This window comes from Anabrus simplex, chromosome 8 (assembly GCF_040414725.1).
Source record: "Anabrus simplex isolate iqAnaSimp1 chromosome 8, ASM4041472v1, whole genome shotgun sequence".
Classification (NCBI taxonomy): domain Eukaryota; kingdom Metazoa; phylum Arthropoda; class Insecta; order Orthoptera; family Tettigoniidae; genus Anabrus; species Anabrus simplex.
The window spans coordinates 121705957-121725762 of record NC_090272.1 but is presented as its reverse complement, the minus strand read 5'-3'; the positions used below and the strand labels follow the sequence as shown (position 1 = coordinate 121725762).

The 19806-nt window shown below is 40.0% G+C and overlaps 1 protein-coding gene across 1 annotated transcript in view; it reads right to left on the bottom strand.

Annotated features, from left to right (window-relative positions):
* LOC136879186 (glutaminase liver isoform, mitochondrial-like) overlaps positions 1 to 12341 on the bottom strand; it is a 208494-nt gene extending 196153 nt beyond the window's left edge. Inside the window, exon 1 of the mRNA XM_067152957.2 lies at positions 12265 to 12341. Within this exon, the coding sequence (XP_067009058.2) occupies positions 12265 to 12318 (54 nt within the window). The 5' untranslated portion in view covers positions 12319 to 12341. The remainder of the gene's footprint in view (positions 1 to 12264) is intronic.
* Between the last annotated feature and the right edge of the window lie 7465 nt (positions 12342 to 19806).

Sequence of the window (19806 nt, the reverse complement as noted above, 5' to 3'; positions counted from 1 at the left end):
CTTTAGAATATTACTATAATTACTGTTCCAACAATTACTTTTAGATTATATCTTCATTAGATTTACATATAATAACTGGGAAGGATAGCGTACAGGTTGGCGAGCCGAACTTGTCCTCGGACACTCCCGGCACTAAGAGCCATACGCCATTCTTATTGTATAATGCAATCTAATGTCTAAATGAAGTCAGATGCGGGGGTTCATGATGATTTTAAAGGAAATTAACCGCTGGCATACTAGGCAATATAAAAAGTAATAAACAAGACCTTAATTGACACGCTAGTCGGTAAAGGTTTGCCATCCCTGCTCTAGAGCAATATCAACGGCGGGAACCACTGCGTGTGTTCGGGGTGCAGGAATCGAGTGGCGAGGACACTGACAAAATTGTCATCGAGCTAGGTGACAATATTAGAGTACATTTAACGCACGAGGACATAGACAGAAGTCGCAGGGTAGGCAAGATGAGTACAGATAAGCTGCGTCCAATAATAATGAAGTTCGTGTCGTACAGCAAACGGAACGAACTGTTCAAATCTAAAAGCAAATTGAAAGGAACGGGCAAAACAATTAGGGAAGACCTCACAGTAATCAGGATGAAACTGTTGCAAGAAGCAATCACTATATTTACTGTGTCCAATTGTTGGACAAGAGACTGTACAATTATTGTGAAATACAATGGTGTGAAATATCGTGTCTCAAGCCGAGTGGAATTGGACAAGATTAAATAAACCGACAGACCCAAACTAACATAGCATTACACAATTTACATTTTAAACTAACTTAGACACTAGACTTTAGAATATTACTATAATTACTGTTCCAACAATTACTTTTAGATTATATCTTCATTAGATTTACATATAATAACTGGGAAGGATAGCGTACAGGTTGGCAACTCAAAATGAGAGTGCTGCACGCGCTTGTAATTTCGGCAAGGTTACTGATGGTCAGCTGAGCAGAATCTCCTCTCCCATACCTACCCAGCCCCCTAATACTAATCCACTTACAAGTGCTTTTAACAACTTCCCAAATTCCATAGTACATGCTAACGTTCAAAGTCTAATTCTTCACTTCCACGAACTCCGTAAAATAATTGCTAATGTCAACCCTCACATTGCGATGAACGGGGAAACTTGGAACCTTGGTTGTCAGATTCTCTCGTCCACCTCGAAAATTATACTTTGATCCGAAATGATGGCACAAGTAAAGCCGGCGGTGGAGTAGCTATATATATTAGGAACGACCTGAAATATAATCTACAAAACAATTAGCGAATACTGCGCAAGGCCTGAGTTCATGTTCATAGAAATTGAGGCTCTAGGTGAAAAGTGCTTACTGAGCGTACTGTATCGCCCACCAAAGATTGGATATTTCGCCGACCTTGAAGACATCCTACTAGACCTCTTACCCAGGTATAAGCATGTTTTATTACTAGGTGACCTCAATACTGACATTCTTGAGACTAAGCTGAGATTAAGCAACTAATCAATATATTTACATCTTGTAACAGGACGATTTTGCCACTTAACGCAACACATCACTCAGCCACGTCACATACATTAAGTTACTGGACTTGATTGTGACGATTAACCCTGACAGAGTACTGACCCACTGGCAGATGTCTGCTTGCGTACTATCCATTCACGACTTCATTTATTTAGCTTATTCACTTAAATGCCCCAAGTACATGCCTAAATTAATTACATTCCGATACCTCAAATATATAAATGACGAAGCCCTGTTAGAAGACGCTGCTGGCATACCTTGGCATAATGTCCATATTTTAGATAATATATATGATAAAGTGGAGTTCTTAAACAAACAACTCTTCTCAATAAACACGTGCCAAAACGCACTGCTCGCGTAACACGCCCTGCGACTCCATGGATGACTCAAGAAATACGAGACTTAATGAATCTAAAACTAACCAAGTACCAAACGATTTTGATCTGTACAAGTCCCTTCGTAACAGGACCACACAGGCCGTACGGAGTGCTAAAATAAAACACTCGCAGAACATTTTGCTAACCCGGAACACGACAATAATCTGGAAACCCGTTAAAAGTGGTCATAGGTTGAAAAATATACATACTGCTGACATTAAACTACCACTGGATGATTTAAACCAATACTTCACTACAAGACCCGTTAACATTGATGAGAGTACAAAAGAACAGACAATTAACAAAATTCTACACAATGATAATACTAACAATGGAGAAGACCAGTTATATCTTTCACTCATAACTCCCGCAGAAGTGAGGCAAATTGCACGATCAATAAAGACAACTGCGAGAGGATGTGACGAGATTGTTCCACAGTTACTGTTAAAAACTCTAGACGTAATCCTAGCAGCTCTAACCCACATCATTAATACCTCACTGATATCCGGCATATTCCCTTCGCTTTGGAAATGTGCATTGTTCGCCCACTGCCAAAAACCAACAATCCCGTGGAACCCAAGACTTTCGATCCGTTTGCATTTTACCATTTCTGCCCAAAATTATGGAGAAAATAGTTCACAGGCAAATAACCGCATATTTAAATAACACTATACTTCTTAACAAATACCAGTCTGGTTTTAGATGCAAACCAGAAGCACAACTACTGCACTACTTAAAGTTACAAACGACGTAGGAGTAGCTATGGATATGGGAGAAATTACTTTTCTAACCCTTCTAGACCTTAGTAAGGCTTCGACTGCGTTGACACGGACATGCTGATGGCAAAATTACGTGCTCTTAACTGCTCACAAAGCACACTGTCCTGGATGTATTCCTATCTCTCAGATCGCAGGTGAAAATTTATCTTCATTGCAATCTATAGAGACTGGAATACAACATAGGTCAGTGCTAGCGCCACTCCTATTTTCGATCTTAATTTCAGGACTAACACAAGTAATTAAACATTGTCAATATCATGTGTACACAGGTGACTTAGAAATATATTCATATGCACACCCTCGTGACTTACCGTCTGCAATAACTAATGTGAATGACGACCTAGAAAGAATATGTAAGTGGGCCGAGAACCATATACTAAAAATTAATGCCCAAAAATCGCAGTGTATTCTTTTATCTACTCCAAAAACCCACGCCGCCTCACAGACGTGCATATTCAGCCAGAAACATTAAGAGGCACTCAGTTACAATTCAAAGACACAGTTAAAAACTTATGGATGACGATGGACAAAAACCTTAGCTGGAACGATCATGTAATAGGTATATGTCAGCGAGTGTTTTATTCCTTACATTCCCTTATGAAACTCAGTGATTTACTCCGCAAAAATGTAAGAAAACTGCTTATCCAAAGTATGTTAATGCCAAAATTCGACTACTTTGACGTAGTATACAGTAACCTGAACGCCTCGCTTTCCATCAAGCTCCAAATGGCACATAACGCATGTGTTCGATTTATTTCAGATAGACCAAGGTTTAACCATATTTCTCCCGCATTTGATAGACTTCCACGGCTTCGCTTAAGAGAGCGACGAAATTTACACACTGTTTCTCTGTTACGTCGTATACTGAACCTCAACACTCCTGAATACCTTGCCACATAATTCCATTACCTATCATCACCTCCTAGTATTCCTACCAGATCATCATCCACCTCAGTACTAATCATTCCCATTCACCGCTCAACTGGTTACAGTAGATCATTTGTAGTCGCCGCCAGTCGAATTTGGAATTCCCTACCTGCTGAAATTAGGAGCGTGTCAAACCACCTCCGCTTTAAGAAACTCTGTCAAACCTGGTTAATAAATAATAATTATTCATAACATACGTAGGATTAGATCATAGCCAAGTTATTAGGTTAATTAAAACATTTACAAGTAATTGATACCTTATGATATTAAATTGTAGATAACTTATTTAGTGTATATTTAACTCTTCATGTAGATGCATGTATGGTCGGACAGAATAGCAAGCTCCATAGCCTGAGTCCCGCCATATAAAACAAGACAATAAATAATAATTGGATACTATTGACGTCATCAACATCACCACAAAATATTGAAGCACTCTAAGGTGAGCCTGAGAACCATTCGTATCACATCGACAAGAATACACTTCTTATACTGGTATTTAAGTATTTTTCATCTAGCATATTTGTTTAAGAGCGAGTCATTGAGGTTATGGATCATTTTCATCCACCACACTGCTTGAAACTGTTGATTTTCTCCTCAAAAGAATAACCACCACAACACTCCACCCAAGTATTTCTTTCAGTAGCTAGTGTGCAACGTATTAAACTGGATACTTAGCGAACGGACAAGGTGTCTTATAATTCCTTTGTATTACGAGTGCTATTAGGAGTAATTCCTGTGGCTTACCTGAAGAAACAATGAAACTGACAACGTTTTTTCTTCATTCTTGGTAAACATATGAAATAAAATATTTTCAACGTCTTTACATGTTACTATATCAATTTTGTGAATTACTTGTGCCAACGTGAGATGACATTCCTTTTGTGAGTCGTGAGGACTGCCTATTAAGGGGACGTTAGACATGATTTACTTTTTATTTCTCGTTCAGTTCTAATTTATTCTAAACGTCGTTTTATTTGCAGAAATGCTGGTGAATATTGCATTTGTCTAAGAACTTGAACAATGTTACATGCCCAGTTGAACACCCCTTGACTAAATAAATCGCAGGATCAAGGATCAAGATAATACCTAACTGTTTGTGACGTCGCGCAAGTGAAGTTAACGCATATATCAGTCTAGACCATCTGCAATAGGTAGTATTGAAAGTTCTTCTTCTTCTTCTTGAAAGGTGTGGTTGGACTCATGTGTTATCGTCCAGTCACGAAAAAGTATTGAAAGTTGTCTACGCTATACACAAGGCACCGCCTGCTCGATCTGCATCCATTGGCTGTTTATACTGCCTGCTCATTACAACATTTTAAAATGGTACTAAGCATCGCCCTCTACTATGACTGCGACAATACGCCTTCCCAATACTGCGATATCAGCAATGAGCAATATTGACCTAGTTCCCATTTTTACCACCGAGCGCTGCATCGCTGGCATTGAAACATGATTTTTCATTACAGCACACGTAAAGTATTTTTAAAAAATTACATTTCTGTTCAAATATATTGTCAGTCACTCGATAAACACATTTAAATCACACCTTACACCTTAATAAAGAAATGCAGTGAAGAGCCTGCCCCTCCGAAGCGGACAAATCCGAACAATATAATGTTAACGGTAGTAAATACTATAGGAAAGAAATCATTTCACATACCTCTCTATTTCGGGCTACTTACACAAAATCTTTCTGTTAAAAGGGTAAGCGTTCCCGCGTTCAGATATTTCTGTCTTTCAAAGATCTCTGTAGTTGATGTATCTATGCTATTTAAGAATACAAGAATAGCATACTCGCAAATAACTTCACTCAATAACTGTTAATATCCGATTTAAGGACAACTGAAGTGAAGATAATTATATAACACAGGCATTAAATAGTCACACATAGTCACACCAGGTTTTTTATGCACACTTGGTTGTGCTTTCGATACGCAATGAATACCGTAACTTTCAAAATCCCCGACAGCAAATCAGGTGGGTACTGCAGCCTGCTGTTTGCATCTCCATTATTAATTAAGTCCATTAGCCCTGATGACCATCTTCGTCTTGTTAAAAGAATCACACTTGGTTTACAGGAATGTTTTGCGAACCACAAAACCTCGTATATACGACAGATAATTCATGCAGAGGTAGCAGAGAGCAGAAAGGGAGAACTGTGGAATTTTAAATCGTGCCTCAGACCAATAATGAAGAAATAGTTATTTTACAATATATTTGAACATTAGCTATGGTACCGTGGGCAAATAAGTAACTTACTTGTGCAGATTCTCAAGGATACACGTGATATGATCTTGTAAATGTGCTGCATTTCGCTGACCTTGGGGCGTGTTTGGAAGATGCTCTCAAGTATTTCCGATCACAGAAGTACCACACTCCACCTCCACGTTACTTCCTTCAGGAATAGCCAAGATTCCCGTCTTCGAAGAGCGGCTGAGACCAAGGATGAAAGCTCTAGCGTCCAGCATATAATTGCTGACTGATATTTTATTGATAACATGTATTTGATAGTGGCACCTGCATTTACAAAATCGTGCGCCTCTTTTTTATATGAATGGTCTCTTAAATATTCTAGGGCTCTTATTACTTTAGTCGCGAAATTATCTTCATTTTCGCAAAGTTAAACGACTCGATGTGTTTGCGTGTAAGGATAGGGACCGGTTTCACAGTTTCTTTTGATTACAACTGATGCAGTTTCTTGATAAAATCATTATTTAAGTATTGGGAACCATAAAACGGAAATGTCGTACGTTTTTCGAATGTGCTATTGGTCAAAAGCAAATAAAATAGGTATTTCATTATCAGCGGGATGACAGGTCTTCCGTTTAATGTCTTTTGAAGAAGACATTCTTCTCATCATGTTGACATCAGTCTTATGATTGTCACTCACAATGCGCAACACGAAAAGACCGCGATCTTCGACTACCTTTATTGTTGTGGGTATTAAAGTATGTAGTTCTGTACCTGAAAGCCTGCTAGAGAAGAAAAATGCTGCTGGTAACCTGTATTTAGTAGTCGCACCAGAATTTAAAAATCAGATAAGGTTATTGACCTGGGTAATTGTATTTCTACTTCCGCCTGCATGGCATTCATATTGAGTAATTTTTATTCGATCAACATGGAATGAAGTGTTTTTCTGCCCAAAGAAGGTGTCGAGTTTCTTGTATAACATCTGCTGTTTTATGGACATATCATCGACTACCAATAATAACAACCTCTCCGCTTTATTTAGGCGCTGATTTCCTGCCAAGTCGCGCTCCTTTACTAACAGAGTTATTCCAGTCTCACAGTTCATATTTCCTGCGTAGTGTGAAAGTGTGGATTTACTCGGTTTGGTGAACATGTGGTTTCGATGATCTCGAATTGAAATTCGGTGAGATATTCTTTCTTGAAATAACATTTAGCCATTCTTGACGTTGGTCGTTCGAAGGAAATTCGTGAAACGAAATCCCACTTCCCGACCTGCTTTTGCTCTTAAGTAAAGGCACACAGCAGTACAGCATATTATGTAAACAAATATGAAAAACCGTTCAAGTCCAAAGAAACAAACCAAATAAGGTAAACACATGCTCAAATTACACCAGCACTCTTAGTAATGATCACGGAGATAGTCTCGTCAAGCGGACTAATGTCAACTTCTCAGCGCTCCAAACGCCTAAACTGGTAACTATGATGTGTTCGCTGGTTTACATGTGTGACCGGGCTAATGAGAAGGCGTATTAGCGCAGTCATAGTAGAGGGCGATGCACTAAGTGAAACACTGCGTTTACAAATACCCACAGGTAACCAGGAACGATGAAGTTTGGAGCAGGCAATTCACCGCTAATAAAGGAAAAACTGCAAGCAAAAGCCACTAATTTGAATGATCTGAAGAAAGTTTGTTCTCTTATTTGCGATGAAATGACGGTTAAAGAGCGGTTGCTTTATAATAAAGAAGAAGACAGATTCTACGGATTTGTCGAAGCAGAGGGAACCAATAAAGAAGAAATTGGAATAAACCCTCAACTCGCCGACAGAATACTGTGCTTTGTAATTCATGGACTGAAGAAGAAATTTACTATTCCGCCTGCCTACTTCATGGTGAAGGCATTACAAGGAAATGAATTTTCCTCCTGGTTCAACAGGTTTTGAAGGCTGGATTCTATGTTATTCGTCTCGAGACGGGCAAGCAAAAAACAAATACTCCCATATTAAAAAAGAAATTGGTGACGGAGAATGTGTGGTTCATCCAAGCAACTCCATGCGAAAATTTTAGCCAATATGTTGAAGAGATACAAGAAGCGTCCAAAGCTCCAATAAAAAGAGACTGCCAAAGAAACGCACCAATCTATTATTATTACTGTTCGACTCCTTGCCTGAATGTTCAGCCTTAAGGTGTTTGGTTCAAAGGTCGCGGGTTCGATTCCCGGCCGGGTGGGGAATATTATTTGCGTCTGATTAATTTTTCTGGCTCGGGGACTGGGTATTTGTGTTTGTCCCAACACCACACTACCAACCGCCACAGGAGCACGCAATAGTAATTACAACCCTCCACATGGGGTTGGCGTGCACCCGGCCGTAAAAAGGAGAAAATCCACATATGAATGACACAGTTGGCACCCGCGAACCGACAGGTGTGGGAAATTTTACTGGAAGATGTTCGTGAGCCCCTGAATCAGTGTGCACCACTTGAGTAACAGCTTCTCAGGCACTATATATATGTGTGTGTGTGTGTGGCTATTTGGTGTATGTAATCCATGAAGAAACTAAATGCAGTACCTGCATGAATAATGTTTACACTTCAGTTAATGCATCTAATGCATCCCTTTTGATGAACTTGATCAATCACTCGGACCATTGAGCGCAGTCATAATAGAGGGTGATGCTCGGACAAAAGAGGCCTGCGATATTCCCAGCCGCGATTTACTGGCCTAATTATTGGACTATATGAATTTGCTGTGGTTTCTCTACCGTACTGCAATAACTCTTCGAGTCATTTAAAGCGTGTTAGTAACAATTATCACCAGGAACTTGCGCCAAAAAATTTGATGGCAAAAATGATGAAACCTTCGCTTAGAAATGTAAGGAAGTAGACGAAGTTTCCAGGTTTTCTTGTCCGTCGAAATCTCCTTCTGGAGAAGTCCTAAAGCTATACGGTACATCTCTAGAACACCACTTTATTAGTAAAACTCTTTCCTTCTTCGAATTTATGTTCAGAGTTTCAACTTAGCTCATATGCTCATTTACCTGTACTCCCCTGATAACTAGGGCTGTTTGGTGCTGCCATCTAGTGGCGGATTCTTCGCAAGTCGCGTTACACGTTTGAGTATGGAATGAGCAGGCGATGATACAAGGCCGAGAAATGCAAGCAGTTCTGCGTTAAAAATTGTGCTCACCGCCGTATCGATCTTCTTTGAGACGGTGGTGGTTGTGCTACATGAAGTTCCGCCAATCACCTCAAGGATCGCGCGGTTTCAGATAAAGCCTGTGTGTAGGATATGGCACATGAATTCATCGGAAAGGACAGTATGGTAACGGTTTAGATGGCGGAAGAGGACTCCAGTCCCAACAGCAGATAAAACGGAAGAGCGATGATTGACGACGGACTTAGTATTTTTTAAAAATCGTGAATATCTCCTATATTAAAGCTTGTACGGTGAAAATATATGAGACATGATTGATCCGCATCTCAGTTTCTACAACTTTTGCAATGTACAATTTTTCGATATATCAAGTATCCCCGTTATGTCCGGCTCCATGGCTAAATGGTTAGCGTGCTGGCCTTTGGCCACAGGGGTCCCGGGTTCGATTCCCGGCAGGGTCGGGAATTTTAACCTTAATTGGTTAATTTCGCTGGCACGGGGGCTGGGTGTATGTGTCGTCTTCATCATCATTTCATCCTCATAATGACGCGCAGGTCACCTATGGGTGTCAAATCAAAAGACCTGCATCTGGCGAGCCGAACTTGTCCTCGGACACTCCCGCCACTAAAAGCCATACGCCATTTCATTTTTTTCCCCGTTATATTTTACACCATTTTTCTTATATACAGATTTTCGATAAACTAATGTTAACAAAGACATTTGACATTTCTTGATTTGGGTCCTTTGGAGTGCTACGCCAATGCATTCAATAAAAATGAGGAGTGTGTTCTGTGGCAGAGACCTGATTTTACAAAAATTAGACTTCTGAGATGTTATCTTCTCCACCTTGTTCTACGGAGTTGAGACCTGGATCATAAAGAAAAGAGAAATGGACAGATTAGGGGCATTTGAGCTATGGACGTACAGAAGGATACTACGGTTGAGTTGGACAGATGTCACAAAGGATGAGGTAATGAGGCGAATGGAAACGAGAAAGGAAATATTAAATACTGTCAAAATCAGAAAGCTACAGTATCTCGGTCATCTGATGCGAGGAGAGAAATAATATCATTAGACAAGGAAGAAGACGCAATTCTTGGACTGAAAATCTGAAAACTTGATTCAACTGTTCAATTGCTGAGCTGTTTCGCGCTGCATCATCTAAAGCAAGAATCCCTATGGTGATAGCCGACCTTCTGAGAGGAGATGGTACTTGAAGAAGAAGAACAATGCGACTCCACTGTGACTAATCAAATAGTATATAGCCTAGTGCATACGTTATTAATCCTCGAATTTAAATATCGAGTTTCCAAAAAAAATCATAAGCGTTTTTTGCTTGACGTGATAAACAGAAAGAGACAAAAATTGGGCTCAAGCTAATATCGGCTTCTGTACAAGTAATCCGAGAGGAATGAAAAATAAATTTTAAGTGTGTCGACTAAATTATAATTTTGTTTACATATCTATAGACATACAACAAAGTAAATTATTATTGAAAGAAGAAAAGGTTTCAACAATGAGGCAAGGAAAATTAAAAGACACTTCGTGTGAAAATGTAATATTACTTCTATAAATTAAAATCGCTTCGAATTCTTAGTTTTGTCATTTATAGATACCGTACGGAGTTTAGAGACCATCTTGATTAGTACCATACTGACAAAGTTCGCTCCTATGAAATGAACATATACACACGTGACTAAAGAAATGTGTTGTAAATATAGAGGCTGTCTAATATGATATTTTCACACGATTTGTCTTTTTAAGAATACAAAAATCGAAAGGCCGGTCATAGAACAACTTTCTACAACTACACATTCACATGGAACTTTATGAAATACATCGCGTGGAAAACCATGTGAAGGAAGAATCATTTCCCTTGAAACGGACTAAAATACACGAGCTACCTGAAACTTTTCTGACTACGATAACTATTGCATGATTCTGGCACCTTACCCTTTTAATTTGGATGTTCATTTCCTTTCAATGAGCCTAACATTTCACAACTTTTAGTATTTCTTTAAGTAAACAATGTTTGAAAACGTCGTCAGGACTATAAAGCACTCCACTCTTAATTCATATTCATAAGGAACATTTTCGCAATGGTTAAACAAATGTAATGCATCTGTGTAATATACTATACTGTAAATAACAGAAAAGTAAATTTGATTACAATGAAGAATTTCTTAGAAACTGCCAGATAAAATGTATGAGATAAATCTACATTGTTTTCATAGTTTGCTTCTAAATGACGATTGCTCACGAAAGTCCCACAATATTAAAAAATGAAACCCCCTGTGAGCTGTAGAATAACATCCACGGTATACCCTGCCTCTCATAAGAGGCGACTAAAAGGGGTTCCAGGTGTTCTTAACTTGGGAGTGTGGGTTGACGACCACGGGGCTCTTAGTCTTGGCATTTCTGCCACTTACATGTGCCAGGATCCTCAATTTCACCTATCCTATCCGACCTACCTTGGTCAAGTCTTGTTCTTTTCCGACCCCGACGGTATTAGGTTTAAAACGCCTAGGGTATCTTTCATTTTCACGCCCTACGTGGCCCGTTTCTTCCTTTGGCCGAACCTTCATTTCTCGAAGTGTAGGACTCCTTCTGTTTCCCTGTGATTAATGTTAGTAGAGAATGGTTGCTCAGTTGTTCTTCCTCTTAAAACACACCAGGCAAATGCTGGGGCTGTACCTTAATTAAGGCCACGGCCGCTTCCTTCCCACTCCTAGCCCTTCCCTATCCCATCGTCGCCATAAGACCTATCTGTGTCGGTGCGACGTAAAGCAATTAGCAAAAAAAAAGAAAGAACAATAATCACAACCATTAGGACATAAAAAGTAGTTTACCCTAGAATTATATCTTATAGATGTGAAATTTATTAATTTCCTTTGACTGCACATACAAAGCAAAGCAAAGCAAAGTCACATCCGTACAGACCATAAAGAAGGTAAAGGCTTCCACGATCCGTAACCTCGGCATTTTGTGGGGCCACCCGGCCACCGCTGACCCCAGGAATTAAATTAGTACTAAATTTTTGTGAAGCTCAGGGCCATGTGCACCTCCGGAAGTGGAAAACTTGTTTCTTAAATTTTTCGACTTCCTCACGGGGGATCGAACCCGAGTCCTTCCGGATAAACGAAGCACGCCTTTACCCCCTCAGCCAGGCTGCCACTTGTGCAAAAAGAACCCTATATACATATTAAAATTAACGATTTAAAGTTAAATGTTGATAATTACTTCGATGAAATGGTAAGAAATTGTTATAAAAAGAATTTGAACTCGCTCAATTAATATTTTACTTAAAGTGAAACTAAATCACACACTAACCTCTAAGAACCTTGCGAGTGATATCGTATCGACATCCTCATTGGACTTCATCATCCTGAATATATCCGTATCATGATCTATAGTAATATCCGGCACGTGCAAATAAGATAAAAGAAATTTTGATCGTTCGGCTGCAAGTACTTTCGTAAGGTCTTCATCTTCATCCTCAAGAACCATAATGCAGCTATCAAGCCACCCGTGTAACGTTGACTGAGAAACAAAACAAATATGTATCCTTGATAGTTCACGTCATCTGTTGGACAAATGAAATCTTCGATAAATCTAAAGGCAACTGGTGACTGTATCGGCATTCACCTGCGTTTAACAGGCCATGATGCGAAAGATTTGATTGCTTACTCTTCACGCAAGGTAGTTAGAGTAAGAGGTAGGGATCACGCGCAGGTCTCCCCACCACGCTTGGCCATCGATGACGTCAGCGTGCACCCTCAGCGCCTTGTCTTCTGTACGCGGTAGGCTAATACCACTGCCTGCTCGATCCGCATCCGATGGCTGCTTATACTGCCTGCTCATTCCATATTCAAACGTGTAACACGACTTACAAACAATCTGGCGCTAGATCGCAGCACCAGACGTACCCAGTTATCGCGTGAATACAGCTAGATAAGCATACAAGCATAATTTAAAATCTGAAAGGAACAGAAAAATTAAAGAATTGTATGCACAAAGTGGTGCTCTAGAGAGTGATAGCTTCAGGACTTTTCGAGAAAGAGATTTCGACGAATAAGAAAACCTGTAAAGTTTGTCTGTATGGTACTTCCCTACATTAATAAGTAGAGGTTTCACGAATTTGGCCACCACAGTTTCTGACACAAGTTCCTGGTGCTTATTGTTACTAAGACACTTTAAAATCTTACAGTGGCACAAAGAGGGTAGAGCCGGGCTGAGTGGCTCAGACAGTTAAGGCGCTGGCCTTCTAACCCCAACTTGGCAGGTTCGATCCTGGCTCAGTCCGGTGGTATTTGAAGGTGCTCAAATACGACAGCCTCGTGTCGGTAGATTTACTGGCACGTAAAAGAACTCTTGCGGGAGTAAATTCCGGCACCTCGGCGTCTCCGAAGACCGTAAAAGTAGGTAGTGGGACGTGGAACAAATAACATTATTATTATTTAAAGAGGGTAGAACATAGTTTTTTATAGTCTGGAGCAGACTTGCAGATTTCTTGCAGTACGGTAGAGCTGCCTCAACAAATTTCTGTAGCCCCATAATTATGCCAATAAATCCTTGCTGGGGATAACGCAGGCCTCCTCTATCAGACTGTCTGATTAAGTTCAGCAATGGGGATGCATTAACTGAGGTGGAAACGTTACTCAAGCACGTGCTGCATTGTTTTTTCTTCGATTACATGCACTAAATAACCACACACTAATGCATGGGAAGCAGTTTCCAAAGTGACATACACTGACTCAGGGGGCTCACGAACATCTTCCAGTAAATCAAGTACATACTCAGCGGGCATCACTGGTTCTGTTTCGTCAAGTCCGGGAGAGGATACTGAGGCAGAAAATTTTGAATTTTGTTTGTGGACAACGTTAGCACCATCGGTGGACATTAAAATACCGGATTTCAGAATTCTCATCATCATCATCATCATCATCATCTGTTTACCCTCCAGGTTCGGCTTTTCCGTCGGACTCAGCGAGGGATCCCACCTCTACCGCCTCAAAGGCCTCAAGTGTCCTGGAGCTTCAGACTCTTGGTCGGGGGATACAACTGGGGAGTATGACCAGTACGTCGCCCAGGCGGCCTCACCTGTTATGGTGAACAGGGGCCTTGTAGGGGGATGGGAAGATTGGAAGGGATAGGCAAGGATGAGGGAAGGAAGCGGCCGTGGCCTTAAGTTAGGTACCATCCCGGCATTCGCCTGGAGGTGAAGTGGGAAACCACGGAAAACCACTTCGAGGATGGCTGAGGTGGGAATCGAACCCACCTCTACTCATTTGACCTCCCGAGGCTGAGTGGACCCCGTTTCAGCCCTCGTACCACTTTTCAAATTTCGTGGCAGAGCCGGGAATCGAACCCGGACCTAACCACTACACCAGAGAGGCGGACTTTCAGAATTCTTTCTATGGAATTCTGAGTAGCCCGGGAGTCAGTCATGTCATTGCACCCTTCTCCCATTCTTATAGAACTAAACATGGCTTCAACTGGATCTCCTGAAAAAGCCCGTGTCATGGAATGAAATACCACGGCGTTCTGGTTTCCCTTCTTTGATTTGCAGAAAGGCACGCAGCAGTACACCATTTTCACTGTAAACAAATACAGTACTACTAGTACCCTATTTCCCGCTGTTTCATTCCGACAGTTCAGGAGCCGGTTGGTGCTGCCATCTGCTGTGGATATTTGTAAACGGAGTGTTTCATTTAGTGCCATGTTAAAATATGGTAATGAGCAGGCAGTATAAGCAGCCATCGGATGCAGATCGAGCAGGCAGTGGCTAATACACAGCTGTAAGCTATTCTGTTTTAGCCACAAGTTAAAGATAAGAGAACTTCATTGATATTTTAACGTCACCTAACAAAAGGCATTCCACTTCACTATTACGAGAGTAATAATAGGAGATCAAGTACAGTGTGAATCCAGCAGCGTTTCTGAAGTATTTCGATCTGTATAAAAGGTCGTAACAATGTTAAGACTGTGATCCTAGTGGAATGGCCATTCCATATATTCATGTTCTCAACACCCATGATAACAGTAACAAGGGGCTCTAATTGTTGCAGACTCGAACATTAAAGCTTGATGACTGCAAGAAGTATGTCCGTTGTTACAAGCAATATTGGGAAACTATATACACTGTCAACAACACAAACAGCAAATGTTAGGAAACTGTCCACAAAACAAACAGTACAGTAAATGTTCTTCTCCAAGTGCCAGGAACTGACAAATTCCACGTTAACATTAGATAGGCCATTATTAATGAGCCTGTATACTAACATTCTTAGCACTGGTTTCATATACAACATAATAAATTGTCTTTAAAAAAAAACAGGCGTGTTATACACAAGAGCAATGCTGATATTTTTTTTTTAAAAAAAGAATATCAAACACACTTATCCATAGCATCAGTGGAATTTCTTTGCTTTTCTTCTTTCTTTATCGGTATTGTATTAACTGAAACCCGGTCTCTTGAATGTCTTACCTTTGTTTAAAGCATCCAAAAGAACGGCTTCTCACGAAGCAACTTGCAAGCTCATAAATTTCAGGGAATTTCTTCTTCAGGATATCCGTAAGGTTCGTGATGATGTTAGAACCCTCTTTCAGTTCTTTCCCGAGCTCGATAGCTGCAGTTGCTTAAGTGCGGCCAGTATCCAGTATTCGGGAGGTAGTGGGTTCGAACCCCACTCTCGGCAGCCCTGAAGATGGTTTTCCGTGGTTTCCCATTTTCACACCAAGAAAATGCTGGGGCTGTGCCTTAATTAAGCCCACGGACGCTTCCTTCCCACTCCTAGCCCTTTCCTGTTCCATCGTCGCCATAAGACCTGTGTCGGTGCGACGTACAGCAACTTGCCAAAAAAAAAAAAAAAAATGGAACTCTTTTTGAAATCTAATTTCCACGCCTTGTAGTTTGACCTGTTTTCTCTCCGTAATTGCTTTCTATATCGAGGTTCTTCTTTACCCTAAAAGCTACAATACAGCCAGTGAAGTTTTCAAGCAGCTCATCACGATCCTTGGTTTCGCGACTGTCCTCGAGCTGTTTTACTAGTTCTTCAAGGGCTTAAACGAACCCTTGCTCATCCTCCGGTAAAGAATTGGATGTTGTGGGCTCAGCGCTGGCCTTGGACTGGCACACGATATCCGAGTTTTGATCGAGTTCATCAGTAGCATGTAACATATTTCGGCGTAGTGTTTCATAATCTTCCGGAGAACAGATGGAATTTCTTATCGCCTCGGAAGCACTGAGGCTAAGAAGCAATGATCTCACCTTTCGCGTCACAGCTGTCGGAAGAGGATGGTCATAAAGCCTTCCGAACCCTCGAAGCTGAGAAAGATAGCTTTCGATAATGACTGTCACCATTTATTTATGTCAGTGGCTTTAGGGAATGCATGAAAGTGTATGTTTCGTTCCTTCGCGCGCCTGCTATGATTTGTGCAGCCTGCAATGGCATGACAAAGCATACTGAAAAGTGTACACTATTACTGCTTTTTACGTTTTATCACATAAAATAAACACACACGGTTTCTTATACACCACAGATATGTTACTATCGTGTATTATTAGCAGATAGCTTCTGCGTGTACAGCGATTCTTATGCGAACTACCTCTACCTCATTCAGAGCAGACTCAACGCGAGGGTCCTGCGTGACGTCACAGCTCTGCTTTGCTACTGCGCACCTCTCTCGTGATCCCTACCTTGTATTCTACGTACCTTGCTCTTCACGGGAAAAAAGAGACGCGGCTAATTAACGCCCCGTTCACAATGCAAAACGTAACCGTAACCGTAAAATTAACGTAATATTGAGAGTTTTCGCACCCAAGCCGTTCGCTAACCGGTTGACGCTATATTGACGTCACTGATAAAAGAGCCAATCGGAGCCATTCATCTTACGTTATTGAAATAAGCGGCCCGGTTATCACCAGTCGATTAACGTAACCTTATCTACCAGACGTCTGAGGCCTGTCAGCCTGCTGGTCAGAAGCTGCGTTGCCTCATACAGACAAACTTGTAAAACTAAGATCAAATACTACGAGCGCTCGGAGGAATGTGTAATTTTTGGGACTTCGAGTGCAAATGACACGGGTGGGGACAATTTTGTGAATATATGGAAATAAGCATTGTATTTTACTCTGAATGGTTCGCATTTTATCGTTTGTTAAATAAAATAGGAGTACCAATGTCCAGGATTATGCTCAGATTATTGCCGTCTCGAAATTTGTTCAGCAACAAAATGGAAACGAACGTAAATGAAATAACTGAAATAATTTCGCGTGGTTTTTCATTTCAACTCCAGGCAAACATTGCGAAATTTTTTTCATACTTCCACGATTATTACCTTTTATATGTTAACACTAATTAACTGGGATTTTCTACCCGTCATAAACACCCCGTCATGTAAAGAATTTCCATGATATATTACATGTTTTCTAATATAACTGTTTCTTTAAACAAAAGAGAAAACAACCATATTTTAGCATGTCCGGTATAAATTTATAAACGCCTAAGCATAATCCTGGAAATTTATTACTGCTATTTTCTTTAACAAACTCTAAAATGCGAACCACTCAGCGTAAATTTATGACTTTTGTTTCTATATATTCCCATCCGCGTCAATTGCACTCGAACTCACGAAAATGAAATATATCTCCGAGCGCTCGTGGTTAATTGTTTGTCCGTATGACTCAAAGCAGCTCCGTTCTTTAGCATACACTGGCCGTGTAACATGACAACCTCGTGCTTGCACTCGCACGTGTTTAGCGCCCCAGGAACGTCTACAGGTCCAATTCAGCGCAAAAATATGGCTTCCCGTTTGAGATTTAATATTCAGGACGATATTTACCTTCTAAGGGAGGTATTAGCTGCAAATCCCTTCGAGGATGGTGGTAGATGGGTTAGTGTTCAACTTAAACTACAAGAAGGTTCGGGAAAGAATTTCTCATTGAGGACTCTCAAGGAACATGTGCACCATTTGATGCAGCTTTGGAAGAAAGGCGATAGAGCAAATCTTCGCAAGTGAGTATAATTTCTTTTGCTAAAATTCACTTTTTGAATCAACAGTAATCGTATATAATGTTGTATACTGTCTCATTTATGCATTATATAGAAATTATTAGTGAAACAGTGACGGAATTTAGGCCTAACTCAAATTTTCTTTGCATTAAAAAATCATGCTTTTAGATCGGGCACAGAAGAGCAGTATGGAGAAAAGGAGCAGTTACTGCAAGAAATAGTGGACATGGCACGAGACTTTTTAACTGCAAAAAGCAAAAGCATCGATGGAAGTAGGAAGAAGGGACTAGAGGCCAGAGACCTTGCCTTACACAATTTGCAGGACAGCCACAATCCTGACGCAGCAGTACACACTCCTTCTCCCTCCACTTCATCCCAGGCAACTGAAATATCATGCGAAGAGCTCACGGAAACACCAGGAGAAGCCCCAGTAGAAACACCCGTCAGGTAGGCTTAACCTGTACATAATTTGTTCTTCTAGTAGGATTAAAACTTCTTGTTTGTCATTACAGTATGACTCTATTATGATAAAGATACTATTATTAGTTATACATTATTTTATTTCAGAGTATCTGCTATCCGAAAAAGAAAGGCCGGTCAAATGAGTAAGGAATGCCTCGACCTGCTTGAAAAAACAAGCAGATGAGAAAGAGTGGAGAAATGAACAAATAAATTTGAAGAAAGAAAAGCTGGAAATCCAGAGAAGACAACTAGCATTAGAGGAACATAAGTTCGAAGTGGAAAAGGAGAGATTGCACAGAATAGAGATGGAGAAGAATCAGCAGGCCCTGATGGAGAGGGTTATTAATCTCCTAGGGAATACATAGACTGTATTTTATTTTTGGGGATTAAATTATTAACATTAGATTCACATTTTATTTCAATATTAATCAACAGACACTAATGAGCATGGTAACTGATCTCTTTTGAAACTAATAAACAAAATTAAGGCCATTTAAAGATAATTATTTACTGTAACACAAAAATTCTGCTAAATACCATTCTTATTTCATTGTTCCTACTATATAACAGCCCCTAATGGGCAGGGGTAGGCCTGCTCACATCTTTAGAACTTAATTAAGCCTACTGAATGTTACAGTTATTCAAATTAAATAAACATGTAGTTAATATTCTTATTTTACTGCCTTGAATAATCAATAGACCCTAATGAACATGGTAACTGATCTCTTTTGAAACTAATAAACAATATTAAGGCCATTTAAAAATAATTATTTACTGTGAAACAAAAATTCTGCTAAATGCCATTCTTATTTCATTGTCCCTACTATATAACAGCTCCAATGGGCAGGGTTAGGCCTGCTCACATCTTTAGAACTTAATTAAGCCCTGCGAATGTTACAGTTATTCAAATTAAATAAACATGTAGTTAATATTCTTATTTTACTGCCTTGGATTATCAATAGACCCTAATGAGCATGGTAACTGATATCTTTTGAAACTAATAAACAATATTAAGGCCATTTAAAGATAATTGTTTACTGTAACACAAAAATTCTGCTAAATGCCATTCTTATTTCATTGTCCCTATTACACAACAGCCCCAATGGGCTTGGTTAGGCCTACCGGTACTCACATCTTTAGAACTTAATTAAGCCTACTGAATGCTACAGTTATTCAAATTTAAAAAACATGTAGTTAATATTCTTATTTTACTGCCTTGGATAATCAATAGACCCTAATGAACATGGTAACTGATATCTTTTGAAACTAATAAACAAAATTAAGGCCATTTAAAGATAATTATTTACTGTAACACAAAAATTCTGCTAAATACCATTCTTATTTCATTGTCCCTACTATACAACAGCCCCAATGGGCTTGGTTAGGCCTACCGGTA